The sequence below is a fragment of the Cyprinus carpio genome, chromosome B17 (genome assembly GCF_018340385.1).
Source record: "Cyprinus carpio isolate SPL01 chromosome B17, ASM1834038v1, whole genome shotgun sequence".
Lineage (NCBI taxonomy): Eukaryota > Metazoa > Chordata > Actinopteri > Cypriniformes > Cyprinidae > Cyprinus > Cyprinus carpio.
The window spans coordinates 16,341,951-16,369,161 of NC_056613.1; the positions used below are offsets into that span (position 1 = coordinate 16,341,951).

General features: G+C 37.3%; 3 protein-coding genes across 4 annotated transcripts; 1 reads left to right on the top strand and 2 right to left on the bottom strand.

The window, feature by feature from the left end:
* Positions 1–877: 877 nt before the first annotated feature.
* LOC109107352 (cyclin-dependent kinase 2-interacting protein-like) lies at positions 878–2,599 on the top strand. Its single transcript, XM_019120622.2, has 4 exons — positions 878–1,287; positions 1,447–1,573; positions 1,651–1,780; positions 2,095–2,599. Exons 1-4 carry the CDS (start codon positions 1,121–1,123, stop codon positions 2,295–2,297), a joined length of 627 nt encoding a protein of 208 aa, XP_018976167.1. The 5' UTR covers positions 878–1,120; the 3' UTR covers positions 2,298–2,599.
* On the bottom strand, positions 2,471–12,414 carry LOC109107346. The gene is made up of 7 exons (XM_019120612.2): positions 11,322–12,414; positions 9,133–10,020; positions 8,858–9,040; positions 4,859–4,951; positions 4,575–4,721; positions 4,383–4,496; positions 2,471–4,101 (listed from the first exon to the last, which is right to left on the bottom strand). The coding sequence occupies exons 1-7, from the start codon at positions 12,138–12,140 to the stop codon at positions 3,433–3,435; spliced, it is 2,913 nt and encodes a 970-aa protein (XP_018976157.1). The 5' UTR covers positions 12,141–12,414; the 3' UTR covers positions 2,471–3,432.
* A 3,060-nt stretch (positions 12,415–15,474) lies between these two features.
* On the bottom strand, positions 15,475–22,639 carry LOC109107358 (visual system homeobox 2-like). Of its 2 annotated transcripts, none has more exons than XM_019120632.2 (5): positions 21,939–22,639; positions 21,492–21,576; positions 20,631–20,754; positions 17,379–17,559; positions 15,475–16,560 (listed from the first exon to the last, which is right to left on the bottom strand). In XM_019120632.2, the coding sequence occupies exons 1-5, from the start codon at positions 22,462–22,464 to the stop codon at positions 16,187–16,189; spliced, it is 1,290 nt and encodes a 429-aa protein (XP_018976177.2). In that variant the 5' UTR covers positions 22,465–22,639; the 3' UTR covers positions 15,475–16,186. The 2 variants fall into 2 exon arrangements, with proteins under 2 accessions (XP_018976177.2, XP_042598468.1); XM_042742534.1 differs by having other exon boundaries at positions 15,477–16,497; positions 21,939–22,633.
* Between the last annotated feature and the right edge of the window lie 4,572 nt (positions 22,640–27,211).

A 27,211-nucleotide genomic window follows, 5' to 3' on the forward strand; every position in this document is an offset into this window, starting at 1 on the left:
CACGATTCTGTTGAGCTTATGAATGCAATGACCAATCAGAGGTGTGCAGATGAGTCATCGCTAAAATACCGATTGTTTCTTCGCTCGCTGATTGAATACATCTTTCTGGCTAATTCTCTCGTCAGAAACAGCAAAGTGCAAATGTGTGTACGAATCTGTAAGATATTAATTTCATAGTGTAAAAAACCTCAGTGATTTTAATGGGAGTTTTCTAGAGTAAAAAAAGTTCTTTGCTCTCTTTCTGTATAACGAAAGTGTTATGATTAGTAGCCTAACTTGCAATGTTTTTATTCACATGAACTTTCCATCTGAAATTCACATTAAATATAAACTCAGTCTTATTAAACAAATATGTTATGGCGTGATACCCATATCTGTTAATTAATTAAGTATTAGGTTACTTTGACCATCGCCCATAGATCAACATAATATTTAAAGATGAGAATCAAGATATTTCATGATAATTAATGCGTTTGGGAATGTTTCGAATAAAAAGGAAAAAATAAATAAAACATAAACATTAAACAGGAATAAATTCTTCACACAATTTATAAAGTCTATGGTCACAATTCGTGCCCACAAAAAAATAATGAGGACATGACGCCTCTGAATGTGGGACAGCGACAGGTTCTGGAGGCTTGACTCCTTTTTCTGTTGTTTGTCTCGCATTACAAAACAACGAAAATTAGGGCTGTACCCGCTAGTAACTGAAATAATAATAAATTTAAAAAAAAAAGTAACGCAGAGACGACCCTCCATCACAAAGTGTGTAAGAAACCAAGAGCCGACCGCTGACAGAAGCCCCTCTCAGCCATGTGTCATGATATGAATGTTCCAGTAGGTGGCACTAAAAAGCTTTACAATTGTCATAGAACAAAATAGCAGAAGTAGAGACAGAGAGAGTAGAAGGAACACGTGAGTTTGTGATGTTGTCGATTGAGATGAACTAAAATACTTTCTGAAGAAATAGAATAAATTACAACTATACAGCTTTTTAGAAGAAATATTTTCATTTGCAAACAGGGCATTTGTTCATATTTAAATTACGGGATGAGAAAAAGCGCGACAACCTAACAGTTACTTCAGCGGATGTTATTGCATTGTACACATTAAATGCATTATGTCAGAGTCCACGACCCCAGGAAAAAAGGGCAATTTGACCGGAAGTGCCAGAAAATTAAAGGACGACGCCGCAGATTGGCATAATCTCATCCTGAAATGGGAGCGATTAAATGACGAGGGATCCACGATTGCGACTAAAATTGTTAATCTGGGACTGAGCAAAAAGTAAGTTGTACCTGTCTGTCAATCAAACATAAATAATATAAATATAAATTATAATGTATAGTAAAATTCTAATGCGTGTATATGTTAATTTGTGTGTGTAAGCAATCTGCCTGCTCTTTTATACCTGTAACCAGTTTTCTCCACCCTCTCTGTTCACAGACCAGATGTTGAGCCTGATGTTGTGATGGAAGGAGACAGTTTGGCAGCTGGAGACATTTCAGAGACTCGGAGCAACCAAGAGCTGGAGGAAGAATGTGTGAAGTTACAAGACGTTGTGGATAAAATGGTAACTTTTTGCAGAACGAGCATTAGCAATACTTAATATTTGTACATTTTTACATAGTCTAAATTGTGTCGCCAAAGGCAAACATACTGTCAAAGATGGAGAAGATGGTCCATGCCGAACGCGGGATCAGTGAGTTAGAAGCGTTCCAGTGTGGAGAGAAAGGAAGAGCAGCTCCACTCTTTCACACGTGGTCCACACAACAGTTTGGTAAGAGCAAAAATGCTCATCCATCATACACCAAACACCAAACTATGTTAATCTGTTCTTTGATCTGTATGTCCAAAGATTACTTTCATAAAATTGGTTTAAATTCATAATTGTCAAATATAAAATAAAAATAAAAAAAATTATTAAAAAATATATATAAAATTATATAAATATATATATATATATTATATAAATATAAATATATTATGTATATATAAAATGTATTGTGCAAGTAATGCTACAATTCTCTAAATCTGTTCTGATGGAAAAAAAAAAAAAAAAAAATCGGTTGACCTTTTTCCTCTTCATGACAGTTGAAGTATCTTCCAAGCTTTACGAGTCATACAAGCAGGAGCTGGCGCTGAAGAAGACTATTCTACAAGAATTGGCCCACACTGCTAATGCTGATCTTTCCATGGTCTACCTGTCATCATGGCTGTATCAACCCTACATTGAGGACAGTGGAAAACTGCTACTAGAGAGTTTGCTATTGGAAACAGGTCACAGACCTTTGTGATTCAGTCTATGCATGAGGACTATGTAAACAAATTAAAAGCATATCATGATATGTATACAGCTTTGATTGAATCGGTTTAATCTTCAAATTTATTTCTCAAAAAATATCCTATTTTTATACTGTTTAACTTCCCTGTAAGCAGTCTGTACCATACAAAGTCTCAACTCCATAAACTCACTCACAAAAGTTTTAATGTCATATTTGAACATGTCCCTTTGTATTAAAAATGCTGAGATGTTTCAAAAACACAGTAAACCAGATATTTTATAAAAAGTAATAAAATAGTGCAATGACTTTTCAAATGACTTTTGCACTAGACAAACTACTAAAGAACAGAAACAATGGAACATCTGAGGCTGCAGTCTAAGATTACAAGCACCTCAAGTCTTCTCCGTTTGTTTTACAAATCTAGAGTGTTTTCTTACTTCTTGGAGTGGCCAGTTTTTAAAACCGAAACGTCCCCCGTCTCAAAATACCATGTTTTTAGATCAGACCTCTAGGGGTCAACTATTTTCAGCCTTAAGATAAGGGTTAATTTTCAAACAAATGAACGTCCAAAAGTGTTTGAATAAATAAAATCTCATGGGGTACCAATTTAAACTGTATTGTAACTACAGCCTGGTTTTCTAACATAAAGGAACGGCTATGTACAGATTTCTCTGGATGGCCCACTAAATGGACACAGTATCACAAAAATCTTACCACAGCTTTTACTGAACCGCGCTGGAGTCCATAACTTAGTTTTGGCAGATAGTGTTTTCTTTTCTCCCATTTGTGCATGTTGTGAAAGATTCAGTTTCCAGAATGAAAAGCACTGGATTCCCTCCACGATTTAGTGTGTTGTCACAAGTATTTCCCACCATTTCATCACTTTCCCCGTGAGACGTGTACCGTGCAGCTACATAGTCATGGACTCCGAAACCAATAGTTAAGATATGCTAACATAAGTGAACAATCTCTAAAATTGGAAATGAACAATGACTTTTTTTGTATAAACAGAAAAAACACTAATACTGTTTTTATACAAATTTACAAAGAATGCAATAAAAGTTCATTGAAAAAACACCATCTCGCAGACAGAACGCATGTATGGTGGGAATAATGGACAAAAACAGGTAGTGAAGATGTGACTCCATTAAGTCTTTCTTTCGGTTTCAATGCCCAGCAGGGCATGAACGGTCTCTAAAGGGACTCCTTCAGGTGCCTCGATGTGCATCATGGTGCCATCGGGCCCGTTGACAATGATGATGCCTTTGGCGGCTAACTCCTCTGCGCTCTGCATCACAAGCCCCTCTGCTGTCTGGATCATAACTGGAGATTCTTGCTGCACCACCTGACTGGCCTCGGGATCTTCAAGAGCATCGGTCTGACAATCCTGAACTTCATGTTGAGCAGGTTCTTCTTCTGAGTTCTTAATCTCGGAGTCTGTGCTCAGAGCTTGTTCCAGCTGTTTCATCTGATCCGCGATATCAACGATGACACTACTGTCCAGAACCTTGGAGATCTCTGGATCTTCTGTGGTTTTTGTGGCATCAGAATCCGAAGAAGGCATTTCCGTCTCCATGGGCTCTTCCTCTGTCCTCTCCGGGATGTCGTTTTCAGCACTCTGTGCAGCACTGTCAGTGGTTAGATCTACAGAAGTCAAGTTCTCCAGTCTGGTCAGCACCACCTGAGGCTTACGCAGCATAGAGCCATCAATACTCTCGTCCTTCTGGATGCCATTCTGATTAACCTGATAGCCGTTGGTTTCTTCATTGCAGTTTTCTATTTTAAACCTTTTTGCAGGAGGCAGCATTTTGGCATTCTAAGAAAAACAAAGAAAAAATATTATTACCATTCAACTGTAAAATGTATTTTGTTCACATAAAATTATGACAAGACACAAGTTTTTGAGTATTTATTTAATTATCTATGTACATTAAGTTTTTTAACGAAAGGGGTTCCTCACAAGAGCATCACATTTGGAGGTTCAGGCAGAGCATCTAGTTACTAGACAGAATTAAATCATTCTGAAATTGCAGCTGAGCAATGTGTAATACTTGCTTACAGGAGTCTACACTGGAATGATTTTTGCTCAGAACATACCTCAATACTCCGTAGGCTCTTAGTGGCCTGATTTGTCTTTTGACTTTGTTGTCCTTCAGACGAAGTCAGGAGTTTTAGTGCATTGGGATCGGTTATACCCAGAGATTGTAAAACCTGGAATGACAGAAAATTTGTATGGTACTCAGGTTTGATCACAATGCTGCAGTGGCTAAATGTCTTGCGATTACTTACTCCCATGTTGTTGACCTCTATAGCTGGCCGGGAGGCTGGTGAAGTGTGCAAATATTCCAGGGCCATCTTCTTCACCTGGCTGTGTAGTTGTTCAAATTCATGGTACACGCTCGGGAACTGCTGCTTTGACGGGTAGCCCTTTTCCACCTATAGGGACAAGAACAGTGTAAGTGTGCATGAAATGCTTCCAACACTCATAATCACATGGTATTTTACAGAGAGAAATGGACACGACTAGACAAAATTCAAAAATCTATCCCATGCTTCCGCATATCTAAACATACCTTCATCAGCACAAACTCCCAAACAGTCATGACTCTGGCCAGACGTGGAAGAACAATCTCCATGAGATCTTCATCATCATACTGTTTAATAAACTGAAGAGAGATGAAAAAAATTCAGTAATTGCTGTTAGTATCAGTGATGTAATTAACTGCTCTGGTATTATTGCATAATGAGAATGTTTACCATAACATCACAATATCTTTTTGTAAAGACAGTAGAATAAAAGTTCTGCTTTAATTGCTTAAACATAGTAAGAAGTGATCTTCTGCCAGGGATAGAAGATTTAATTATTTTTTTTAAATTTCATTTATTTTCAAAGGGTTACTCCACCCCAAAATGAAAATTTCATCATTACTTACTCAAAGCAAATTTGTGACACTGAACATGTCAATTAATTTGTCAATATAGCTCAAGATCTCAAAATCACACTTGAAAAAACCACCACGTATTACCCAACAACTTCGAACAAACAGTTTTTTTACTAAAAAACTAAATCTTAATAGGTCCGTGTACCTTCGTATAATTCGTTTTTTGATTTAATATTGAAATCTGAAAAATGAAAAAACTGCACATTTTTCGTTTTTCATTTGTTCAAACAAAACGAAAAATTAAGAATTCGGCTTCATTTTTTCGTTTTTACGTTCAGGGACAGAAAACGAATTAACAACTTGAATATTCGATCTCTACATGTGGGCGGGAATGAAACTCCCCTCTCTGCTGATTGGTCAACCAAACATTACAACATAATAATAGCCCTAAAAATCATAATAAGAGTCCTACCCTTCTACTGATTCTTAACGTGTTTATTTATACTACATTTTATCTCTTTCACTTCATCAAACAGGGCCGGGTTTCCCGTTAATGATTCATCTTAGACCATAAGAGCGTTTTCTACGAGTCATTTTACTATCGTTTGCTATTGTTTCACGTGCGTTTCCCGACAATGCACTTAACACAGTCGCACGTAGCCATGCTACTTAAGTGCTATAGGAGTCGCTATCCGTCTGTCAAGTGCTGAAATGTCACCTTATAGAATGGCTCTAATTGTAGTACACGCTCGTCGTTTTGAAATGTTAACCTAATAATTCTGCGTTCCAGACAATTCGGATATAATAACAATTATATTATATATATTATATTATATTATATTATATTATATTATATTATTATGGTATAGTATTATGGTATAGTGTATAATTTTATAACATAATAATATATATATATATACACAAATAGAGAGAGAGAGAGAGAGAGCGAGAGCGAGAGCGAGAGAGTTATTTCCAGGTCCAATACATGGCTGATTTTCGTGCACGTCAGCAAGCCACTGACAGATTTTTTTCCCCCAGTCTTTGAAGCATATTTCCTACACTACTTATTTTATTAATTTTTTTGTTCAATCATTAAATTTAGATGTATTTCTATTTTTTTCTGCCCTTTTTAATTATTTCATTTATATATATATGACCGCATAAATCTTTTCTTATGATGCACTTTTATTATTAAAAGTTAAAACTTATGATGCTTTACGATTACGTTGCATTTGAGAAACAGACGGTAATATTAAGATCAGTAGTACGATCGTTTTTATGAGCTTTTGGGAAACGCATCCCTGGCTGTTTGATGAAGAGAAAGAGATAAAATGTAGTATAAATAAATCCGTAGAAGGGTAGGACTCTTATTATGTTTTTTAGGGCTATTATTATGTTGTAATGTTTGGTTGACCAATCAGCAGAGAGGGGAGTTTCATTCCCGCCCACATGTAGAGACCGAATATTCAAGTTGTTTATTCATTTTCTGTCCCTGAACATAAAAACGAAAAAATGAAGCCAAATTCTTGATTTTTCGTTTTGTTTGAACAAATGAAAAACGAAAATTATGAAGTTTTTTCCTTTTTCAGATTTCAATATTAAATCAAAAAACGAATTATACGAAGGTACACGGACCGTTTTACTACTCATTCTAACACTACGAGAATAGGGATGTCCACACAACTATAACAATAATGATACAGATCACTTTCAGAAACATTTTTTCCAACTCATGAACAATACAAATTTTGACAGCCGATCAGAGTCACACTCATAATAAACAGACCATCGGTGTGGACACTATCATATTTGTTGTGGAGGGTCCTTAAGACATTCTAAAAAAAAGTCTTTATAATTCAACTTTTCATTCATTCAAATTGACAGCATAATTTGTCAAGAGAGAAACTATTAAAGGGATAATTCACCCAAAAATGAAAATTCTGTCATTAATTACTCACCCTCATGTCGTTTCAAACCTGTAAGACTTTCGTTCATCTTCGAAACACAAATTAAGATATTTTTGATGGAATCTGAGAGCTGTCTGACCCTGCATAGACAGCAAGTTCCCAAGTCCAGAAACGTAGCAAGGAGATCTGTAAAATAATCCATGTGACATCAGTGGTTCATCCGCAATTACATGAAGCTATGAGAATACTTTTTGTGCGCAAAAAATAAATAAATAACGCATCACCCTGGTGCCATTTTGGAGAATATCCACTGGACGTATGCTGTTCTGTGTCAGCTGTGTCATGCCGATACGCTGTTTACTTTCAGATCAAATCACAACAATGTAGGAAACAGATCCGGCGTGACACATCTGACACAGAACAGCATATATCCAGTGGATATTCTCCAAAATGGAGGAGACAAATTATTGAATAAATTCTTCTTCTTTTTTTTTGCGCACAAGAAGTATTCTCTTAGCTTTGTTTAATTGCGGATGAACCACTGATGACACATGGATCATCTCCTTGCTACATTTCTGGACTTGGTAACATTTCAGTTGCGTTGCTGTCTATGCAGGGTCAGACAGCTCTCAGATTCCATCAAAAATATCTTAATTTGTTTTCCGAAGATGAATGAAGGTCGTGCGGGTTTGAAACGACATGAGGGTGAGTAATTAATGACAGAATTTTCATTTTTGGGTGAACTAACCCTTTACATTCAAAATGCTAAACAGAAGCTTTTTTACAAATGGACTTTTGAATCCCACCGAATCAACCAAAATTTTGAGAATACTGCTATAACATTATGCATATATCACCCACCCCAGCACTGTACTCCGTAGTAGGGGTTGCACAGACTAATCGACTTCATTGCTCTGCCATGACACTTTAAACTTGATGTCGACTAGTCGCTGATCCTATAGACGGTGCAACAGGGTAAGAAATATTTTTAAAGGACTTCCACATTTACGCTCCGTTTCCAAACAGTTAAAATGACAAATAAATGTATACTCCGAAAGCTCCGCAAGACAAATGTGATTATATTACTGGATGCTCGAAATTGAATGGCAGAATGCACATTCTAAACATCTTATTGTACAGGTAAGTTAATCGCTGTTCTAATCTAAAGCGCTGCTGCACTGTAACCCACACACACAGCCTTCAGACAGTAGCTCATATGTCACATGCAGATCGCGTGCACACCATTCAGCACGGAAATGTACTGTCAACACTGTTCTGTGATTTCTCAATAAAATAACTTAGAAACTGAAAAGTTCAAGCATATATTTCTTAATAACTAAATCCCACAGCGTCACTACTACTAGAGAGACACTGCTATGTAGAATAAATTCACACACGCAATCGCTCACACTAATGCATTCATATAAATGTAATCTTTATAGGAGCAATAACCATGTGGGCAGCGCTGTGTTATATGCCATAGCTGTGCACAAGGGGTTTGTCACAGCTCCAGACTTATTTGTTCATTAATGACGTCATCAGTGACTAGTCGACTTCGACTCGACTTTCATCACATAAAAGTCGACTTTAAAAAATCAGAGGTCATTCAACTCCTACTCCGTAGTTACATGATGTAACGCAACAAATGTGCAAGAGTATAAACCACAGATATGATTATATGAGAAGTCACTACATAAAAAAACAAAAATGCATGCATAAATGATCTGAATGTCTGAATAATACATATACTCTGCACACATTTGTATAGCAAACCAGATCTTACTTCTTTTAGTCGATTCCTCTGTCTTTGAGCTTGCTGCTCCAAGGTCATTCCTCTGGGGTACTTGGGTGGCCGTCCTGGGCGTCCTCTTTTAGGTGGCCGCCCAGGCCTCCTAGGATGACCAGGCCGTCCTGGTCCTCTGGGCCTCCCAGGTCTCCTAGGTTCTACTTTCCCAATTTCTTGAACCTGAAGTATTTTATATGCAATTAACTGATCAATCTGATCCATTTTTAATGATCTGAGACCTAATATCAAACAAGCAAAACAAATCATCTTACTTTTTGAGTACTGAGTGTTTTGACTTGACTAGTATCGGTGACTTCTGTTCCTGAAGGCTGTTCATCTCTAGTTATGGAGAGGTCTTCTGCTTGAGGTGGCGTCGGGTTCTTGTCGTGTGTGGGATTTAGCTTATAGTGTCTGTTCAAACCGGCAACGCCGATGTACGCTTTCTCACAGGTATCACATTTAAAGGCTTTGTCACGGAGATTGAGTGTCCCATCTGAGGACTTCTTCTTACTCTCCTCTCCATCCTCATCCTCCACACTTATCTCGGAGTAGTCATCTGAATCAGACTGGTGGCTTTCCGCTAAGTCCTCGTTCTTAATAAACTTGTAGTCTTTCACCTTGTGCTTAGGTGGTCTGGACACCCGACCAGAGCGCGTCTGGATTTTCTGAGGCTTCTTCTGGCGATTTTTAACTTTCTGTGTGTCTTTTCCGATGGCTGGAGTTGCAGTTTTTGTTTCTACAGTAATGACTTTGGAAGGAATCGTTACCTTGGCTGGAGGAGATGAAACTTTCGGAGACGGCACTAGGATCTTTGGGGTAGAAACTACTGGCTTGGCTGGTGGACTCTTGAGCGTGGCAGGTGCCGAGACGTGAACTTTGCTAATGGGGACAGAAATGGTGCTAACAACAGGAGCTGGTTTCTGAAGGAGAAGCTGAATAGGAGGATCGCTTGGGTTTTGTAAGAAATATTGCTGCTGTCCAGGCACAGGGGTGATGTGGATGATCTGTGGGCTGCTTAATGTTCCTACGGTTGAAACCTTCACCAGCGGCTGACTGGCTGATAGATTCTGTGGCTGTAAAATTGTTATTGGAGTTGTCTGCCGCAGTTTACTGTCTTGCTTCAGTGGTACCTGAACTTGAATTTGGATGGGCTCAGCTGCCTGAATAATTCAAAGTGTGAAAAACTAAATTAAAAACATTTAAAATTTAGTCTGTGGACTACATTCAGTTAATGCATATACAGAATATCTGACTAAGTGCATGCAGGATACTCAAGAGAAGTTAGAAGCATGCATTTGTCATGACACCACTGTAAAATAAAAGTACTGGTTTCTTTTACAAAACTTGTTTGTGACCATAGTTTCTGCCCATTTATCATAATTACTACAACTATTGATACAACAGTGAAATCTTAAATTAATATATGATCCATTTCTTGATGCAATGCACAACTTTTTAAGGAAGGAAGGATGGTATATATAGAGAAAAAAAAGATATGGAAGGAAGTATGTGAAGAAAAAAGTACTACAGGAAGAAAAGTACAATAAAAAAAAACTTGTAGGAAGCATGTAAGGAAGCAAGTACAGAAGGAAGTATATACGGAAATAAGAATGTAAGGAAAACATTGGGGAATGTACAGAAGTACTACTTTAGGAAATCTGCACAAAAGAAAGAAAAAAAGCAGCAAGAAAGCAAAGGAGGAAACACTTGTGGAAGAAAAAGATACACAGAGGAAAATATGTGTGGAGGAATGTTTGAAAGGAAGTACAGAAGAAAATGATTGTGGGAACAAATGTACAGAAGGATGAATGAAAGGTAATCTGTGCAGAAAAGATGTAGCTGTAGAAGAAATTAGTATGTGTGGAAGAAAGGAAAAAAGGGAAGGAAGGAAATGCAGAAAAATGGAAAAAGACAAATACATGTTTTAAAAGCTAAATATTTACAGAAGGACGCGTGTACGGAAGAAAGGAAGTGTTTTACAGAAGCAAATACTTGAGGAAGAATGAATGTACAAACTTATTAAAGGAAATCTGTTCAGAACAGATGGAAATACTCATGGAAGGAAATCTGTGCGGAGGAAATGAAGAACAGAAGGAAACCATCGTGGAAGAAAGAATGTACAGTGGGATGTTCAGAAGGAGACGTACAGAAGAAAAGGGTATAAGAGGAGGTAGAGAAGGAAATACATGTGCGAAAAGGAAGTATCTGCAGAAGAAAGTATGCATGTATGGAAGCAAGTACAGAAACTAAAGAAAAGGCAGAAAATAAGTAGAGAAAGAAATGAATAATTAGTAAATGTTTATAAACTATATGAGCATGAAGTAAGCAGAGAAAAAAGGAAGAGGACGAAAGTTCTCCACAGATTTTCTGAGAAACCCTTCATTCACATTCTGCTGTAGAAAAAAAAAACAGAATTGTCTCGTAATACAATTACTACAGCTTACGCGAGACCCAGTGTTACCTTGTGCGCGGTCGCGTGGGCTCCGTTCTGCTGCAGCGCGACCTGTTTGGCGACGCTCTGCAGCTGCTGCGACGCGTTCTGCACGATACTGACCGGCTGCGGCTGCATCGCCAGCTGCACGTTAACGTTACTGGACTCCAGCGCGATGTAGGAGGCCGGCTGCGTCGTGACAGGTCTCTGTAGTATTTTGGGGGTCGTTGTGTGGGTCGCAGCCGGCTCGGTCTGAGTAATCACCTGAGCTTTACTCACTATAACCTGCTGAACGTCCACTATGGGGGAGGTGGAGGGTTTCACGGCTGTCTCAGTTCCTGTCACATGGACCAACTGTTGTTTTGTTAACTGCTCGATTAACTGCTGCTGCTCCTCGGCCGATAACCCCGAGCTCTCCACGAAGCTGCCGTCGGGCTGCACGTAAATGATGGTGGTCGTCGGCGCGAGAGCGTTTAAGACCTCCCCGCTAACAGTGGTGCACTCAGCAGTCACACCTGCCTCTGCAGTGGCGTGAACATACGACGTTATGAAACTCTGATCGGTTATTACCTCACCGCTCACGATCTGCCCGATCATCTCCTGCGTAACGTTACCGTCCACAACTCTGACATCCACCGCCGACTCGCTGTGCATGAACTCGGCGAGGCCTTGATCAACGCCCCCTTCTGCAGCGGACGGCGTCTTGCTTGCGTCTTCTTGATTGTTTCCCGCTTCGGCTGCGGTTTGTGTCGTCTCGGGCTGCGGCAGAGATCCGCTCGCGTCGAGGGTTTGCACTGTCGCTGCAGCAGATTTGGACGCTGAATTATTATCGTCTTCATTGTCCGCCATTTTGTTAACAGGAGCAAAACTTGCTAGCTGACGTAGGAATCCTCTCAAGAGCGCGAGAAGCGGCCGTTTGTTTGCAGACGATTAATGCTCTAGGTGTGAGTAATATTTGTGAGATTGAGTCAAAGTCCGTTACAAAACATTTCAAAGGTGGGGAAATGTTATAATCCAGAGACGCTTGCGAAGGTAACGGTAGCCAGGCAATTGGTTTTCCCGTCCATGCCACCAATGACGGCAGCACGGAGGATGGGTAACAACAAGATACGTCATTTCCGCTTTTAGCGCGCCGTTACCTCATTTCTTTTCCATAAGGCCTCTTTACCCGGTTAATGTTCCTTCTGCCTACACATTGTAAACTATTTATAATAATTTAAGGAAAATAATCATGTTTGGTCGTGAACACCATCCTTTGATTTTATTTGTTCCAAAAGTTTGTGATAATAAGTTTGTGATAATATTACATATTTGCACTATTCATATTTTGCACAGACTGTATATTGTTCAAGATATTACACTGTATACTGTCTAATGTTGTTTCTGTACAAAGCACAGTAAACTATTTCTATAAAAATATTATTACACGACTGATATTTTGCATAGACTATACATTAACAATACTATTGTACACATAACCAGCTGTATTTAATACCACTGTTCTTACATTGCTGCTGTTCATATACTGTACATATAACCCTACATTGCACTCCTTTTTATATTATGAACATACTCTGCTTAATATTGTATATAGCAACTCCACTGTACATACTGTAAGTTATAGCTTCACTTGCTCTGCACTTATCTGTATATAAAACACTATATCCTTGCACTTCTGGTTAGATGCTAACTGTATTTCATTAGCTCTGTACTTGTACTCTGTATAATAACAATTAAGTTGAATCTAATCTAATCTAATGTAGGCTATTCGGGTAAATGACCAATACATTACAGTAAATGTCCAGCAGGAGGCAGGAAGGGACCATTTTTACATCACTCAAGCCACAGTTTACGGTCTCTCTTTTGTCATAATGCTACAGTAAAACAAACTGAACCATTCTTATCACGTTATTGCCATTATTTTAATAAGCCCAAATACCTTCAAACAGAGCAACTACTGGCCTATACTATATTAATATAGGCCTAATAATGATCAAGTCCACTGAACAGACATTTTTATGCATACAGCATTTACCATATGCCACATACGAATGCCAGAATTGTTCTTTCAATCATTTTTGTATTGTATATTGAATGTCTAAAGAAACAGATTTAGATTGTAAATTTAGCATGTTGGCAATGTTCTGATAAATGTAAACAGAAAAGAATTTTCAGCATATTTAAAATTATCAAAGAGTTTTCAAATAATATGAGTGAATAGTAATATTTAAAATATATTTTATGGCAGGTGTAATTCAAAATGGCATTGTTTATTCATTTAGCAATTTTATAGATTAGGCTATATATCATTTCAAATTTATATTTAAATATAAAATGAGTCACAGGGCAAGAAGTCATTGAGCCAGCTGGAAAGATCGCAGGATACAGAATCAATTAATAATTCAAATCAGTTTGATTGATATTAAAATATGACTGATGTATTTTACATGCCAACTATCAAAGTAAATATCCTAAATATCCTTTATAAACAGTAAATATATATAAATATAAATATCCTATCATTTTACACATTTGTCAGATATTACCTAACGGCACAGCAGCTTGGTGATCTGATTAAGAAATCACTCTAAAGACAGCATGGATTTGCCACTAAAATAAATGATCTTACCTCTGATCACAGATAAAGTCCAGTCATCGCAGTCAGGCCTCTAATGCCACCATTAGTGACATTGTGGGATTAGAAAGTACTTTACTTTAATTCAGGATTCCTTTTCGAGAGAGTGCCTGAAGCCTGAGCTTTAATAAGTATTAAACAAAGAAACTGCTAATCGTCACAAACAGCTTCACCAAGTCTTTCTATAGAAAAAAACAAATGTCTGAAGAATGAGTGTTGATTAAAACATGCTTTTGGAATCCATCTGAGGTTTAAACAACATTTCATTTATTAAACCATGTCTAGAGCAATACAGGGAAATGTAAAAGGCTAATATGCCTGACAGGATCACTGGGTGACAGAGATGTCAGGAAAGAGGACAGAGATACAGTATATTCTGTTGCCACGTAAGCCTAGCCTTATCACCCCAGATGTCAACTAATTAATTACGCAGACACTAAGTAAATTAAATTAGGACTGAATTAACAGTGTGTATCAATAATCTGTTGACAGGCCTTGATAATAAGGGCATGGAAAGGATCAACAACCCAGATGAAGTATAGAGAGCGTGCAACATCCTTTTGGACGCTTCTAATCAGCACAAATCCTGATTGATTTCACAATTTACGGATTAGTCAGAGGGGAGACCTATATATTTTTATTCATTAGGTTTAACATGGACATTTTAATGGCTAATATTTAATTATGTACAGTTGTGAGATAATTACCATGCTTTTCTCTATCCTGTTATGTGGGGATTTTTCAATTGTAAGGCATCCGAGACTGCTAATATGAGATAGAATGATTGTAATCCTGGGCCTTTTACATTTAAAATATCAGTGCTTTTAAACAGACAGATAGATAGATAGATAGATAGATAGAGATGATTGCATATGTGAATACATGAAGGATAAATGGTATTAATTCAGGAGAACTATAGCCTCAGTGAGAGCACCTTATCTAGGGCTGCTTTCCTGCTCTCTCCCATATGTCTGTTATGCATCGCTCCTGCTGTTTAATCTGCCCAGATTGAGGCCTCTCAACTGTGTCGGATTACGCTCAGTGACACACAACTGTTTAGGTGACATACAAATGATTGTTGCTCAGGCGCCATAACCCGAAACACACTTAAAAAATAAAATAAAAAAAACTTCACAAATTATTTGTTGTAAATAAAACAAATATTGGAGTACTTTTTACAAGAAAATACTTTTTCATATTTTTTGCTAGAGTTATTTGCCATTTCTTTGTAATTGTTACTGAAATTAATAGCAATTTCTGAGTTTTTTTTTTTTTCAGTGCATTGCAAAATATTTGAATGCAAGTTTGGATTTTAATTACTGTTTGTAAAGATTTATTTTTGGTGTACTGTGTTTGTAGTGAAGTGGGAGAGAGTGGGGTGGGATTGGGAAAGGTCCTCAAGATGGGATTCGAACTCGGGACACCCGTAGTCCAACAGCTCTATATGTCTATATGCTATAAAATGGTGCGCCCAGTCTCATGAAAATGCGAAATCTGCTTAAGTAAATTGATGCATTTTATGTTCTTCTTCACTTGATGATTAAATTAAAAAAACACTTGATGTAAAACAGGTTAGTATTGTTCATCTTTTTTTTTATAATTTGTTTTACATTTTACATGTTACGAAAAAAAGCACATAAGACTACAGTACATTAATGTATAGTTCAAACAATACTGTAGCAGGCTATTTTAATTTACAATATATACAGCAATACACTCTATTACAACTTTTTACCACTGAGAGTTTGAAGACGGGGTACTGTACAAAATTAAAATGAAAAGCACTTCAATTCTCTTCTTTCAAAGCTCAGTAGGAGTTCTTGACCAATAATTTTCTGATGACAATATTACTTAATATTAAAATTAGATCATAAATATCCACACTTCTATGGTTTTATTTAATTGAGCAATTTTGCAAACAGCACTGAGGAGGCTGCCAACATGATAAAGGGGCCCTATACTTATTCATAGAAGTTTTATGGCTGGAATTTTTGTAGGCCTATATTTGAAAGAAGAAGAAAAAAAAGCTATTGATCACTGGCATGATGGACTGATGCTGCTATCAAAATACTGGACATTTCTAAATGGTTTTAACCTTGCTAATGTAAAATAAAATGCAGAGGAACATTGAGAATCAATCAAAAGTCCAGTGCTGTCATGAGATCAGTGCAGGAATATGAGGAAGATAAAACAGCCCAGATATTTTCACACCAAGCCTATGTTTTCTGGCATTATGAAGGGATGAATTACAGTGCATAATCTAAGAACTCTTTTCCTCTTCTTTTGCGTCTAACTGTTCGCTGGACTTCTCCTCTGTCACTGACGTCTCCATTTTGTGCTCTAGTCTCTCAGAGGAAACCGTTCCCAGCACTTTGGCACTGTGCTCCTGTGCTTTTGCCCTGAGAACAGCAATACTGTTCTCCCTCAGTTCCTCTTTGGACATGGGTGACTCTGTCCTCCTTTCCTCAGCTTCGGCGGCTTCATCCGGCTTGGGATTGGTCGGTTTCTGAGTGACATCTGACTTCTCATTTGATTGGACTGCAACGGTCTCCAGGGACTTCTTGTGCATCCCTGCAAAGAATGGTGGGTATTCGTGTTTAGAAAAGCAGCTGGTGGTAGGAAAACCATCTTGAACTGGAAACAGCAAGAGACAGATTTTAGATTTAGTAACAAAATATGACTAATCTGAGCCATGAGAGTCATGAATGGCATAAAAAATAAATGGATAAATAAAAGATGGATACATTAAAAATACAATATTCTTTTTAGATTTTATTATAATTTAATCATGTGAGTAAATTCCTTGTTATCTATTTATTTATTTATTTATTTACAGGTAGCCAATGAGAGGTGATAGTCAGTTGTAAAATATCATTGGTTAAAGATTTATGTTTATTTTTTAATATTTTATTTTAAAGAACAAAAAAATGCAGAGGGGTTGTAGCAAACCAAACAAGAGCAAAAACAACTGCCAGGAAAAGACAAAAAAAACAAAAAAACAACTATAAACTAACTACAAACCCAGATGAATAAAACAACATAAAATAATATATATAATTAAGTAATTTATTTATTAGCAATTTTATTATATGACTGAACTTTTTTTTATTTCTGGTTCTTATGTTACTGTAATACAGACAATTATGGCTCTAAAAAGTGGTAAAATTCTATTTAAAACATTTCAGTAAGATATCTGCAGAATAAAAAATTGTAAATTGAGAACATTATTGTAAATGTAATCAAATTGCTTAATTTACAGCATGTTTAAATTCAAAATAAGCTTGTACTGGTTAGGCAATTTTGCATCGTAGAGATATGATATAAAGTAAACCATGCAGTGTTCAAACAGATTTTTTTTTAAGTATAGTTATGATGATGGTAAATAAGTATCAGTTTGTTCTTTGAATAAAAAAAGAAAAAAAATGTATCAATCTTAATATCTTCTGGCATACCTAGAAGCCAGGGAGCACAGGAGTCCATGACGCCATCTTTAGCAGACTTCAGTATGGACTCAGGCAGAGGGATGGAGTGACGCACCATGGCACCGTAGAGCCCGTACTCAGCCATCACGCTGCTACGACCCCAACACTTCTCCCGCTTTCTCCACTTGGCCCTCCGATTTTGGAACCACACCTGTCCACAATGAAGTGTGTTTTGCATATTGGTAAAGATGGTCAAATAGTCCTTCCGCGATATCTTAATGACAGACTCACTTTCACAAGGAAAAGATGCAGTGAGGAGAGTGAAGCTGTCAATCTAACACTGGTGTGCTTCAATGAAGAAAGTTAATCATACAGGTTTAGAACAACATTAAAGTGGGTAAATAATGGCATCATTTTCAGTTTTGGATGAAGTAACGCTTTTAATTAGTCTGGAAAAGATAGTTGAACAAACAGTTAGCAACTTGCAAATAGAGCCCATAACAAATATGTGACCCTGGACCACAAAACCAGTCATATATAGTGTTGGTATATTTGTAGCAATAGCCAACAATACATTGTATGAGTCAAAATAATCGATTTCTCTTTTATGCCAAATATATCCTAACAAACCATACATCAATGGAAAGCTTATTTATTCAAAACAAATTGACCCTTATGACTGGTCCAGGGTCACATATAGGGGTCACACAATTACATTTGTAATTTACATCTTTTCAATGTGTGCCAATGAAAATATAGGATACTCTTTTTTTATTCTTAACCAATGATATCTCACAGCTGAGTATCACCTCTCATTGGAGTCATATGTAGTCCTGTCGTCAAATCGAGCGAACAGTTTAAGCAGCAGGCAGGCGCCATAGTGTCGATTTCAGCTAAACGACGCAACGCCTGCGGTCGAGTTCTGTCATGACGCGACGCGGCGCGGCGCGGCTCCTCTCCTCTCAGCACTCGCCCGTCTCTAATTCTAGCTGCTAGCAGAGCTGAGGATGAGAGGAGGAGGGGCTCCCGGGTCCAGAGAGGCCAGACATTGGATAAGAAATTATCAAAACCATTTTCCAATCTTTTCTGGTAATGCCGATGATGATAGCCCTCATTTCATGCAAGATACTTTTTGAGGAGAAATTGGTTATCGGGCGTTCAAAAGAAAGCGGGTGAAGACAGCGATGGGAGACGACCCCAAGGGCACGCACAAGCTGATTGAAAAATAAGTTAATTTCGAACCCAATCGATGGTGGACAGGCGGGCAAATATCACGGGAAATTAAACGAGCAGGACCCCAGAGAGCAGCGCCATTGAACCGTGCTAATAAATTCAATGTAGTTATTTCATTTGAACTCCCCACATCTCGCCACATCCCTTCCCCTGGAACACGGCAGGCTTTTCTCATTTAACTAATTACACTCGGTGAGAAAATTAGATGTTAATTTTACTTTGGATTGAAATAGAATTATTTATTTATTTCCTTATTATTTATTCACCGAGAGGCACCGTAATAAGGAGGAAATTAAAAGGCGTGCCAGCAGATGGATGGTTCAGGTCACACAGTAATCTTCTTCCGCCTTGATTGCTTGATTAGGTCGTTAGCGCCTCTCTCTCTCTCTCTCTCTCTCTCTCTCTCTCTCTCTCTCTCTCTCTCTCTCTCTCACACACACTCACACACACACACACACAAAGAGCAAATTGTTTCACATCCAACTGAGGCTGATGAGATATTATCTGTCCGAGTTGCTGCACTTGATCGATATAGGCTAGTGTGTGAATTGTACAATGACTTTTAGGGCTTTTTAAAAGGAATTTTGGCTTTTATATATATAAAAGCCAAAACGTTTATTAATATATATATATATATATATATATATATATATATATATATATATATATATATATATATATATATATATATATATTAATAAACGTCTTCCAAATTATTACATTAGTTATTAAAGGTAATTTCTAGGCGTTCTTTGGGTTCGTCTCGCAGCGCAAATGTGTAATAAAATTATAAATGATAGGCTACATCTGTTGTCTAAGACAAAGTTATTTGGGATAGGGCCTATAGCTATTTAAAATAAAGTGGCAAGCTACTTCCGTGATCGCTACTCGCTTTGACAAAAATCTAACATTTGTTATTACTGAAGAGTTTGATAACATTGTTGAAACATAATCATAGCATACGTATGAAAAAAAAATAACTTATCTAAAAATACATAATTAGTGAAATGGACTAATTAGAGAGCTCGAACTCCCATAATTCGCGCAGCTCTGATAGCCTTGCCTGATGTTCTCCTTCTGCAGCTGACATCAAGAAAATAACGACTAACCATCACACCACAAACCACGGGTAAATCCACGCAACATACAACACAGGGTCAAGATACTTCACCATTTCCATTATTTGCACCATTTCCTCAGATAAACACTCTGACACCTGAGAAACTTTAGGCGCCCTTTCTAAGGTCAGTTCTCCAAGGAACCAAGTTCCGGCACGAACTGATTCATCATCAATGCATGGGCCACGCGGAAGAGGAGAGGTTTTGAGGCATTTCAAAGTTTCTTAGGCTACCTGAGCATATCTGAGGCACTGAGAGGTTCTCCGAAGGCATCTGAGAAACCCCAACCTGTGCTTCATGTAACAAGTTACAGTAACAGTTTGTAACATAAGATACAGGAGTGAATTCCGATTTGGCATAATTTTTTCATCTGTCATATTAGGCTCAGAGTAGAGATTTATTAACCCAAAATGGATGTTTTACTGCATCCTTTACAAAAAAATAATGTGAGTCCTGTTCGATCTCCTCATTTTAAGTCTAAATAGACCTGTTCAATTGTAAATCATTTAGGCCTAAAACACACAATTAATTTAGGCCTAAAACAACATGCTGGTAACTGCTAGTCATTTTGTTATAAAAACAGGAAACGCACCAAAGCATTTTCCTTATAACACACACACACAAACACACGAAAGAAACAAAGACAGAAAAAGCTGACGTAGCTCATTCGATGAATTTTACAGGGCAAATCTTATAATGTAAAAGCAAAATACAATAAACACCAATAATATTTTAGCTTTATTTTGTAGGCCTACGACAGTAACAACAATTAAAAAAAGCATCACTGAATGCAGGAGCATATAGCAAAATTATTCGTGTAGGCTTTATATTCAATAAACATAAAAGTGTGGTCGAATAGAGCACGTTGTCGTTCTCTTATATTCTCATTTAATTCAAAAGGCGAGTAAATAGTTCATTGTTCGCTCTCTACCTGTATTCTGTCCTCGGGCAGCTCGGTTTTCATGGCCAGCATTTCTCTGGCGTACACATCCGGATAATGAGCCTCGTTAAAGGCCTTCTCCAGTTCTTCCAGCTGGTAAGATGTAAATATTGTTCTACAAAAGAACAACATGCAATTGTCTTAGAAAATCAAGATTAGAAACATCACGCATAAATTATATTTCAATACTCAAATCGTATGGGCCATCCGCAAATGTCGAGGTCAGACTACATGTTTCTTTTAGGTTTTAAAAATATAAATACAATTGTGTGTGTGTTTTATTTAATTATTTTCATTTTATTCTTATTTCTTTTTAATTTTTTTATTTGTAGAACTGAACAAATGCTGAAATATTACACATTGATGTATTAATGTAATGTATCAATATAGGCTAATGTTTATTTCTAAATTTAATTAAACCGTTTTTTTCTATCCAAATGCCTCTTAAAATATAACGATATAAAAATACAAATTAGTACAACGACATTGCCATTATTATTATTATTATTAGCCTATTATTATTTAAAAACTATAGGACTAAATTTTGACTGCCTTTAAAACCTACGAATCGTTAATTAACTCATTACGAAAAATATCCATAATCAGCTCTTTTAATAAGGGACACGGATCTTGGGCATCCTTGCCGCAGATCGTCTGTTCCTCAAAAGTTATTTTCCAGTTGATTTCAAACTGGCCATGACTGCCAAACCATCGAGGCAAACCTTTCAGAGGACTAGAATAATTTTACGCGTTCCTTTTGTTGTCTCGGACGTTTAATAAAATAATCCTATAGATTAGACTACTGTCGTTTTAACTGAAATTTCACATTAATTTTAGTAGCGTTAAGCCTACCTGTGTCGTCTCTTTTTTCTCTTCTTGCTCTGATTCAGTGAAGATTTTGATACTTTCCTTTCACTTGAAGAGACATCCTCTGAATCTGTAACATCGGGGGAAATGTTATTCAAAATGTGAAATATTATATATGTTTTGCAATTTATAGCCCTTTAATTTTAAAAGCACATTTTTGTCGATGATAATCACGTAGTGTTATTATAACCATTTTTCATAAATAATACAATTTAAATAAAACAGACAACAGGTTGGAAGCTTTTTTCTCTCCATCTTAATAATAATTATAAGAATCCCAACAAGAATAGTAGGCTAGGCTATAACATGTAGCCTATAGATGTTTATTAGGGCCTTCTCCTCCGTTAACAAACACGACAGTGCACTAAAACAACAAGAAACTGAATTTCGATTTTCGCGAAACTGGAACATGAATTTCTCAGGCCTGTGTACCTGAGCTGGCGGACTGGTTCGTTTCCAGCGGCCTCACTGTCCTGTTGAGCGGCTGCAGATGGATGTTCTGCGCGTCTGAAAGCACCTCAAGAAACGCGGGCTGGCTGTAGAACGATGGAATACCTCCAGGGCCAATTAATCCCATCCCAACCCCAACACCAGCTGGACCGAGCATCGACCTGCTGGTGAGAAGGTGCGCCCCGGCAGGGAACGAGTCCAGTGTGCTCCTCGGAGCCGAGGATGGCTCTTTATTTAGTCCCAAGATCTCCTGGATGCCGAAGCCCGTGCATTTGGGCGGATGTGTGGTGCTGCTCTTTGACAGATGTGGATTGTTATTTCCCGCGTTCTCAGCGGCACAAACCGATTTTGATTTGTTCAAACTTTCCGACAAAACAGCCCCATCCTTTCCTGTCATGGTGCCTCTGAGACTATTCCCTTCTTCACATACGAGTGGGTCCCTTGTGCACGTCCACGGCGCAATACGCATGATCCCTCTAGAAATTCTCCTTTTATCCAACAGGTCCATCCCAACAAGGGTCCAAACTCAACAGCCAATCAGCGGCGAGTAAGTGATTTAGAATTCCAGAGGATACAGGATGCTGCGCTCCCTGTTTTTTATGCATCACGTCATTTCATTCACATCACATTTTACATACAATTATGTGTTAATCAGACATTTAACAAAAATTAGCAAATAAAATGAGATCACTTCGAAATTAAATTTCGAATTTAATGTAGGCTACTCAATTTAAGTAACAATAGTAATAATAATCGTTGATACTAAAATGTTTTTTTTTTTTTTTTTTTTGCTTCAACATGATATTTTAAACGACTTTAGTAATCTTTTTTTGCGTGCATACCTACATGGTAAAATAAAGGAAATAGGAAAATGTCTGAAATAGAAAAGGACATCTGGAACCATACAGCACGCATTTATGTCGTCAGCAATGTCAGAATATACATACAAAACAATTGTGAGGCAGCATCGCCTGATACACCAAAATAAATAAATAAATGTAAAAATATATATATATATATATAAACGGGCAAAACTGACAAATTAGTCATTTTATAAATAATCTGTTTTATAAACCTAATAAATAATTAAATCATATAAGGCCGAACGTTTGTCACTGAAATAGATTGCTTAGCTAATTTCTGTTGGATGTTGAAGGATCCAGCAGACAGGCTACAGAACCTGTAAGGATTTATAGGCTAATTCTTATCGATATTTTTCTCTTTTGCAAAAGCTAAAACAATTTTTAGGCTTAAAATAAAAGGTTTCGATCATAAGTGCACGGCTCTAAATAAAGAATACAAATGGGTCATGATGTCTGAGATTATAAAAAAGAAAACACGTGTCAAGTTCTGAGAATAGCCTATTTACAATTTTGACAACGTTTATAAGTGGCATTCCGTTTGATCTTCTTATATTTAAAAAAAAAAAAAAGGGAAAAAAACGCCACAATATTGAAAAAAAAAAAATATTTTCAAGGGTTTCAGCTATTTAATCACCCCCCCACAAAAAAATAAAACAAAATAAAAAATAAATCAGAAAACGAAAACCGGTTGTATTTGTCAATCACATCACCGTAAAATTCTTACAATGAATTCTAGGAAATCAGCTTAATATAACGCATGTAAAGCGTGACTAAATTTGAATATTAAATTGATATTTTAATCTTGGTCATCAGGACCATCACGAAATGTGGGTGTCTAATTTAATTTAATTTGGAAAGTCCATGGTATAGTATATTTTGCGTTATTCTGCACTTTCAGAAGAACTGTTGCATATAAATCATAGTTGTACCCGTTTGAACAGACTGCAAAATATAGCTTATTCTAATTACATCCAAGTTTCTTTAATACACCGAGGTCTAATCAGCTATTACTAAATTACAGTGGGATTTTGACTCGTTTTGCAGATAATTTGTGGCACAATTTGGACATCTGGACAGATAATTACTGGGAGATAATTTATGGAAATGAGCAGCGAGCCTCTGATGAAGACAGAGATAACACCAATCTTATCAAAGTGCCATGTGCTGGTGCATAAATGAACGTCATGATTCATACCACCAGCAGAACGTCAGACCCGAGCGCGCCCGATCTGTGGCTTTTCTGGCTAATTAATAGCTACACCCAACACTTGGAGATGTTTTATCATGCTGAAATGGCCTGATAATAACCATACCCCGAGTTTTACTAATAAAGGTGCACTGTAATCCTGTTTCAAAAGCTTAAAATACAGAAAAACCTTGTGATTTGTGGCCTTGTGGGACATTATTCAATTACCCATCCATGCTAATTCTTTGTTGGCCTGGCTCCATGGCAATTACATGAGATGATCATCAAAACTGGCAGCAACACAAAAGTAAAGTTTAATCACATATAGGAATACAGCAAACGACTGATCTGCAAATTTAGACAACAAATGTGTAAACAGTGCGAGAGAATAAAACTTCACGCAAGAGTTTCCGGCCGCGTCGCCTCAAAGCATTAAACCCCGCGCCGCTGAGCAACATATTACCTCTGCAATTACATAGGCACCAGTTGAAACTAATTAGAAGCCATTAAGTGGAAATTTCATTAAGGGTAATGAAGAAATCAATGTTATCAAGATATGCTAATGACACATCACCCGGTCTAGATAAACCCATCTATTCACAAGGCTTGCGCTTTGTCAAAGCAGCCTGTCAATTACAAACTGCTTCCTGCCCTCTCATAGCCACCGCTTCTGCTGTTATCTGTGCCATGCTTTGTTGTTTATTGTGAAAGGAAAAAAAAACACTTTCCCTCCACGGCTTTTAATAATCCATCTACATATGAAAACAACTGCATCCTGATTTACATGCATAAGAGGACAAACTAATAAGGCTGTAGATTAAGGAAAGATTTAGTTCAGTCATTCGTGTAGATTGGGTGGCCTATCAAAGACTGGAAGATCTGATGGTGGCAGATTAAAAGGCAAACAGCTGTTGCAAAATTTGTCCTCCCACCACCCTCTCTGAGTATTCAGTCTCTTGTCTATTGCCTACTTATTTTAAGTGAAATCCACCATACAAACACAAAGTAAGCAGTTGAGATAGTGAAAAAGCGATTGCGTTAGTCAAACAGATGGATGGAAAATTACACCGCTGCCTTGACCTCTACGAAAAATATGGGACACAACCCTTTCACTTTTTCAAAGCTGCTAAAATGAGAGTTTGTCCAAACTTGTAACAATTATAATGTGATGAATACAGATAAAGACCTCTCTTATATCGAAATGCTTGACTGCTATTTGTCTTTACGAAGAACTTTCTTCTGCTGCTGGAAGGTCACCGAAAGGTAATGAGCTTTGGGATGGGGTTGTATTATTGGGACATTGTATTGCATTAGTCCGGCCCCTACACAGATTGCTGGTGCTTGATCTTCTCATGCCAGGCAATCTAAATGAAGAATCGCTTGTGCTCTTCTGGTCATAATTCTGTATTTGCAATGTATTGGAAATGATGAATTGTTTTTAATGTTGCATTTTGTTTTTGTACACCAAGCACAAACGCACACACACACACAGTCTGCAGCAGCATAAAAGAGTGTCTCCTAACTAAACCCCCAAAGCCCCACTCATGATCCCCTTCATCCAGAACCTCTGATATTTTACTGGATATTGTTTAGCATTAATTGTATTAACGTGATATTTATCACAATCATTCAGTCATTAATTTTTAACAAGAAAACAATCACTACTGTGCCTGAAGATACTTGTTGCTCCCCCTCACTTTTAGTGACATATCTTAGTTTGTTATGTTTTTATGGGGCAATTATAGGGAAACATTTTTGAACAAGACCAGAACAGAAAATATATTAATAAATACAATGCAGTTAAGTGGTCATTTCTGGTATACTGTTCAATTTTTTTTTTTTTTTAAGAAATCAATACTGTTATTCAGTGAAGAAGCATTCAATTGATCAAAAGTGACAGTAAAGACATTTATAATGTCACAAAAGATTTCTATTCCCAATAAATACAGTCCTTTTGAACCCTCTATTCATCAAAGAATCCTGAAAAAATATATCAGTTTCCATGAAAATGTTAAGTACAACTATTTTCACCATCTAAAAAAAAAAAAAAAAGTTTCTTAAGCACCAAATCAGAATAGAAGGATATCTGAAGGATTATGCGACACTGAAGACTGAAAATTCAGCTTGAAATATATTAACATAGGAAACTTTATTTCAACTGTAAGAATATTTTACAACATACTACTGTATTTTTGATCAGCATAAGAGACTTCCTTCAAAAACATAAAAAACTCAAATATTTATAAAAGTTAGGAAACTGTTTTGATTTAAACTGAAGTGCCTGTGAGGTATTTTAAAGTTACTGCTAAGGCTACTGGGAATCTCCTTTTCCTGAGACTAAGGATTTTCTGAGCGGATACTGAGGACAGCAGTCTGATAATGGCAAACACCTTGTGCTGAGTAAGTGGGGAAAAAAAAGGAAACTAGAGTTCTCTCGCTCATGAACCCCTAAGAGCCTGAAGACCCCCTGATGCAGAAAGAGTTTGCTAGCTCCAGTTTTCTCATACAGCTCCCACAATAGCATGTTTGGAAGCTGCCTGCCGGCATTGCTTAATTAGGCGAGGAGTTGATTCATTTGCACTAATTGACAGCTAATTAAAGGCCTGAGGGCACATCGGATTGACGTTTGTTAGGGCAGCAAGGCCCGTCGAGGTCAGAGCAACGGGTTGTTTATGGCTGTGCTGGTGTTTCTGGAGACAGACCCTCTGTGGGGAATGACCCTCATCTTAAGGAGGATGTCTGGACAGGACCTATGACAGGCCACAACTACTGGCGGGTGCCATTATGTGAACCGCAGCTTCCTTAATGTCAGTTTACTGACCGGTCCGCTCACAATACTCACTGCACATCACTACTGTCACCATGTATGAGGGCAACAAAGTGTAACAGACGCAATTGTACAAAACCACCAAGTGCAAAGTTCTGTCAAACTTCATGAAGTCTGCGAATTAGACTATTAATAATAGATCAACAAGAGAACAGAGAACATATACACTCATTCAGCTAGTATGCAAGACTGTTTGCCAAAAGAAAAAGTTGAAAATGTCTGCTTAGAGAACAGACAAGCTTACAATTATTACAGCCAAACCTGCACAGAGAGAAAGAATTTAGATACTCGAAATTTAGTAACACTTTATTTTTGGTGTTCTTGTTATGACGTTACACCTACAGTAAATTATACATAATTGACCCTTTGCAAAGACCTT

Coding starts and splice junctions, on each gene's coding strand:
- LOC109107346 (XM_019120612.2), bottom strand. CDS start 12,140: ATGGCGGACAATGAAGACGATAATAATTCAGCGTCCAAATCTGCTGCA. Junction 10,021..11,321: donor CCCACGCGACCGCGCACAAG/GTAACACTGGGT, acceptor TGAATTATTCAG/GCAGCTGAGCCCATCCAAAT. Junction 4,102..4,382: donor AGAGCCTACGGAGTATTGAG/GTATGTTCTGAG, acceptor TGTTTTTCTTAG/AATGCCAAAATGCTGCCTCC.
- LOC109107358 (XM_019120632.2), bottom strand. CDS start 22,464: ATGGACCTGTTGGATAAAAGGAGAATTTCTAGAGGGATCATGCGTATT. Junction 21,577..21,938: donor GAACCAGTCCGCCAGCTCAG/GTACACAGGCCT, acceptor CCGATGTTACAG/ATTCAGAGGATGTCTCTTCA. Junction 17,560..20,630: donor TGCCCGAGGACAGAATACAG/GTAGAGAGCGAA, acceptor CATTGTGGACAG/GTGTGGTTCCAAAATCGGAG.
- LOC109107352 (XM_019120622.2), top strand. CDS start 1,121: ATGTCAGAGTCCACGACCCCAGGAAAAAAGGGCAATTTGACCGGAAGT. Junction 1,288..1,446: donor AATCTGGGACTGAGCAAAAA/GTAAGTTGTACC, acceptor CTCTGTTCACAG/ACCAGATGTTGAGCCTGATG. Junction 1,781..2,094: donor GTGGTCCACACAACAGTTTG/GTAAGAGCAAAA, acceptor TCTTCATGACAG/TTGAAGTATCTTCCAAGCTT.